At 58.1% G+C, this 5,111-nt stretch overlaps 1 protein-coding gene across 1 annotated transcript; it reads right to left on the minus strand.

The window, feature by feature from the left end:
* Nucleotides 1-581: 581 nt before the first annotated feature.
* CHST14 (carbohydrate sulfotransferase 14) lies at nucleotides 582-2,690 on the minus strand. Its single transcript, XM_059915579.1, has one exon. The coding sequence runs from the start codon at nucleotides 2,507-2,509 to the stop codon at nucleotides 1,379-1,381; it is 1,131 nt and encodes a 376-aa protein (XP_059771562.1). The 5' UTR covers nucleotides 2,510-2,690; the 3' UTR covers nucleotides 582-1,378.
* Nucleotides 2,691-5,111: the final 2,421 nt, after the last annotated feature.

A 5,111-nucleotide genomic window follows, 5' to 3' on the forward strand; every position in this document is an offset into this window, starting at 1 on the left:
GCTGGCCCAGCCTCCTATTCTCCATCCCCTGGTGGGTCTGGGATCTCTGGAGAGCAGTGGGGAACGGGTCACACTGAGGCCTGTCCTCTACTACCCTGACTGTATTCCTCCCACATTGCCCACAACTTCCTCTGAATCTAAGTCAGCAAAAGCCCGCCCCTCACTCAACCTCCTTGCCTTCCTTATAATTCTCAATGCCAGGAATAACCTCCCCTTGTTCACACAATGATCCCCTTTTTCATCTGAGGGCGTCCTCAGTCAAGTATTCCTGCCTAAGAGGAGGAATATCTCTTACTTAGCTTCAGGGAATAATCGTGTAGACGTGCTCTAGACCTGGAGCCATTCCTCACGGGGCTTGCCCTTTGGTGGCATCCCAGAAGCTGAGTCAGTGATCCGGTATGGCTTATGGGAAGCTCCCAAAGGCTCCATGGTATGACGATGGCCCACTGCACTAGCCCTAGCAAGTTACAGCTTATCTTACTTTCTCTACCTTCAAGCTCCCTCTCCTGACCTGGGGAAAGAGACATCAGGGGGACTTGGTGGACACACAGGAGCTCAGAGGGAGAATCAGAGATGTTGACTTTGTATACAAAATGGCTTTATTAAAAATTCAGCTATTAGGAAAACAAAGCCTTCTCAAAGGTTCTATCAAAAAGTACAAATTTTAAATAAATGCATCAGAAAAGTGGCAGCCAGATACACAAGCCACAGTCACAATCCTGGGGGACGGGAGAGAGTGCCCAGAGGTCCAAGAAGAGGCTGGGCACAGGGGTCTTTGGATGCTGCAGGGCCAGGTCCTGGGAGGGCCCTTTCAGTTTTCCTTTCCTTGGAAAAAAGGGAAAGAGCCCGGCAAGTGTAGGAAATTCTAAGTCTGAAGCGGAAAGATACAAAAGTCATTTATAAGGCACGACTGCTGACTCCAGCCCTGAGGCACATGGAGTGGATGAATGGGTGATCAGAGCCACAGGGCGCCCCCGCTGTGGTCATCTCCTGATTGTTGCCTCCTCTGGGTTTGGCTACAGGTTAAGTTAAGGTGGCTCAAGTGGACTGCACAATCCCTGCAGGCAGGGCCGTGGAGACAGTCTTGAGAAGAGATGTGTTGCTACGCTAGCAAACTGGTACCTAGCCCTGCCAGGGCAAGAAGGATCACACTGGCTCCCAAGAAATCCCCCTATGGAGAGCACCAGGCCACCTGTCCAACCCTGGCCTCTGAACCACTGTGTGTACCCACCCTGGACGAGGAACTTCCAAGGGCAATTCTTTCCACCTAGGCATCTGGAGAAGCCCCAGGCCCCAGAGCCAGGGTTTCTCTGTATGGCAACACAGAAGGGGGCACTGTCAAAACCAGTCCCCAGCAACTGCTGGCTCACACCCATGGTCACTTATGACAGGCCTCCCTGGTGATGTTAGGCAGTGGGTAGGCAAAGAGGGAGAAGTCCAGGATATACTTAGGCAGCACGTCCTGCAGCAGGGCCCGTGGGGCACTGCACAGGTGGTAGTGCAGGCTTTCGGGGCTGGCCGGCCGGTACCAGGCCTGGCGAGCTGGGAATCGGACATGGGGCGGTGCCCGCACCCACTCCAGCACCTGGTTGGCATCTGCCTCCAGTCTCTCATAGGAGCCCACAAAGTCGTAGCGCACGGCACAAGGCTGGCACAGGTGGTACACGGGCATCCAATGCTCGTTCATGCGCTCAGGGTCCTCGTCCACCAGGTATCTCAGGAACTCGGGGAAGGTGACATCGTCCCCCGCAGGGCTGGGCCCCGCTCCAGCCCTGTACCGCCTCACTATCTCAGCCCCATAGCGCTGCTGGTACTCTCGGATCTCGCCAAACTTGTTGCGGTAAGCAGAGAGAAGGCGTTCCAAGGGGTCCCGCACAAACAGGAACTTGAAGTAGTGCTGCAGGCGGTAGCGAATCTCATCAGGCCTTAGGTCTGCCAGGAACACCAGGTCGCTGCGGTGGTCCATCTTCAGGCGGACGTCCACGTTGTCCAGGACGCCCGCCAGCACCTTCAGCACCCGCTTCCAGTTCGAGCAGGCCACCTTGGGCACGTAGCAGTAGAGGAAGCGGTAGCGGTCATTCACGAGGATGTGGCGCAGCAGGGTGCGCCGCTGCCCCACCGGCAAGTCCCAGGGGTCCCGGGGCATGCCTGGTTGTCCACACACTGCCCGCAAGGTCCGGTTACGGACGTCCTGCCTCACCTGTAAGTCCGAGTCCCCCGCATCCAGGGACAGCCTCCCAGGCCTGGGGACCGTCCCACGCCAGACCGCGTCCTCGCGGTTGGGAGGGTGCAGGGGAAGGGGCTTCATCTCGGCCAGGATGCCACGCTCGATCATAAGCAGCAGCCCGCTGGAGGCCACGATAACCGCGAACATCAGCATGGACGGCAGCAGCAAGGGCGGCCCGCCCAGCCCGGCCCGGGCCCTGCCCAGGGGGGCCCGCCTCAGCGCCCGGCCCAGGGGCTCGGCGCCATTTGGGGCCGCCAGCGGGGTCAGCGGGCGGGGGAACATCGTGCTCCCGGGGCGGGGGCCTGCGCGGGCCCAGCCGATCCGAAGGCTGCCCGGGAGGCGGGCTCGGGCTGGGGGCGGGCCCGAGGGCTTGGGCCCGCGGAGCCGGGAGTGGGTAGGGGAGCGGAGCGCTGGCGGGAGGCCCCGGCGCGCGCGGGGGTGGCCGACTCCCGGGCTGCGGCGCCGGAGCGGGCGGCGGGCAGCGGGCGGGCGCGGCGAGGGACCTGGGCCGGATGTCCCGCCCGGCCGCTCTCCGCCCCCGGCCCCGCCGTGACACAGGCGCGGGGGCGGGCCCAGGCCGGGGGCGTGGAGAGGGGCGGACGCCCCTGCAGCGAGGGGGCTGGGAGGGCGCGTGCGGACCCCCATCCTGGAGAGGGCGCCTGAGCCAGGGCCGTCCTAGTCCTCCGGGCTTCGGGTTCAAAAGCTGCCGAGGCCCCGAAGGCAGGAAAGACCCAGGCCGCGGTTCCCTCTCCCGCGCAGCGCGTGCCCTCAGGGAGCTGGAAGGAGAGGACCTGCACGCAAACGCCCTGCCGCACACTGTGGCCCGGCCGAGCCCTTTACTCCAACAGCGGGTCTGGAGGCAAGGGGCTTCCGCAGTGCTCGCCACCGACTCCCACATTTGAGTCCCAAATTTCTGGAGGTCTTAATTGCTGGAGGCAGAGTCCCCAGTGTGCTCCCCCTACCCGCCGTGTCCTGGCCACTCCAATAACGAGGAACTAGACAGACGGTCAGGCACTGACAATGGCTCAGCTCTATGGTGACCCTTAGATTTAAGACAGTACCTAGTGGTTACAGTGTTTATCCACTGGGGAATGCTGAAATGTCTGGAAATGGAATCTTCTCTCCTCTGTCTTCCCTCTTCCAGGCCTGAAGAGGTGGGACACTCTCTGGTGAGGGGCCAGTGACAAGTTGGTGCCTCGTGACCACTGGTGTGGTCAGCACACATTTTGAAGGGTGAGGAGCTGGGGGCACAGAGCAGCAGCCTCCTTGCGTGGAGTCAGACGTGCTCAGGGGCACCGGGCTGGCCTCATGGACTAGAGGCAGACATGGGGAATGCCTGGGAAGTCAGGAGCCAGCCTTTACTGATCTGAACTGGGCACCTAGCTAAGTATCCAGACTTCACCCTGTTACATGTGGGGAGCCCGTGAGGCTCTGAACCAGAGTGTCCACATTATTGAGGCAGGTGTCATCTGTTGTATTCATTACCTTCTTTAGTGGTCACAGCCACCCGGGGTGGTAAGTACTATGCGCATCCCCGCTGCACAGCTGAGGAAACAGGCTCAGGGAAGCTGGGACTCTGTGTGGGTTGGTCTGATTCTAAATCCTCAATTCCTAATCACGATCCTTCAGAGATGAATGGAGCACAAACACGGAGGGAGAAAGCAGCTGACCCCAGAACACACTGTATTGAGGGGGTGGTGGAACAGGAGATGCCACAGGCTTTTAGTGAGAATGGAGTTACCACTGATAAGAGGAATTCAGAGGATGAGGACTCCTGAAGGATGAGATGAAGCTAAAAGACTCACGCATGGCCCGCCCAATCCTAGCAGTGTGAACACAGCAGATGCGCAAGGGTAAAGAATGGGAAACCTGGTGGCCTTCCACCTCCTCAGGATAGGCTCCCTACTCACTGTCTGAATGCTGGGGTGCATCTCAGGATGCACCATTCACTGATTTAGAAGTCTGCATCAGGGTTTAGCCCTCACCGAACTGCTCCTTGCTTCCAATAGCACTGAAGGTAGATTTCTGGTCGTGGGATTATTTCTACTGAAATCTTTTTCTTTTAAACGTCTTCTATGAGAGGAAAAAACTTTGAGAAAGATTTTGGTAACTGCGTCACATGTGCTCATTTCTCTGAGCAGTTTTGTGTTAGCAGTCACAGTGAGGCAGTCTGAATACAGGAATAGCCACTCACTCTGGGGGAGTCCTTAGACAAAGTACTGGTCTCCACACCAGTTTCTTGTCTGTAGAATGATGGGATACTGCCCATCTCATGGGACTCTTGTAGGCAGCACACTGATGGTAGTGCTGCAGTATGTCCACAATGGTGTCTGTGCCACTAACAAGCTCTATGGAAGCGCAGCTACCCAGATGTCCTTACAAAATGCAGGAGCGGGTTGGGCAGCATATCTGCCTCCTAGGAACCCCGACAGCCTTAGGTCCACCCCACCTTGAACACAGTCAACACTGAGGCTTTGGGGCTAGGGCTAGGTTGACTGAACCAAGCGTCCAGGCGGTCTGAGCCCTCGGCCTCACGATGTAGCCTTCATTTCCTCAGCAAGGAGTGCCAGTTGCAAGATACCAAGGCCCTCGAACAGTTTCTGCTGGCCAGTTCTCCAGGGGCATGATCCAAGGTGATGAGGCGGTATCTTTACCATGCAACCACTTGGAGACCAGTTCCCAAGGATTTCACTCAGCCCACCACGATGGGAAGAAGTCACCTCCAAGTTCCCATTCCCTTTGTCTCCTCTCCTCCCGCTGTTTCCCCGCACATTCCTGTGCTTTTTGCTTACTGACCTCAGTGAGCCCCTGCACTGCAATGGTTAAGGGTGGTGAGCCCCTCTGCACCCACACACAAAAAGATGACACAACACACGGGAAATGG

Source organism: Balaenoptera ricei, chromosome 2, assembly GCF_028023285.1.
Source record: "Balaenoptera ricei isolate mBalRic1 chromosome 2, mBalRic1.hap2, whole genome shotgun sequence".
In the NCBI taxonomy this organism is placed as follows: Eukaryota; Metazoa; Chordata; class Mammalia; order Artiodactyla; family Balaenopteridae; genus Balaenoptera; species Balaenoptera ricei.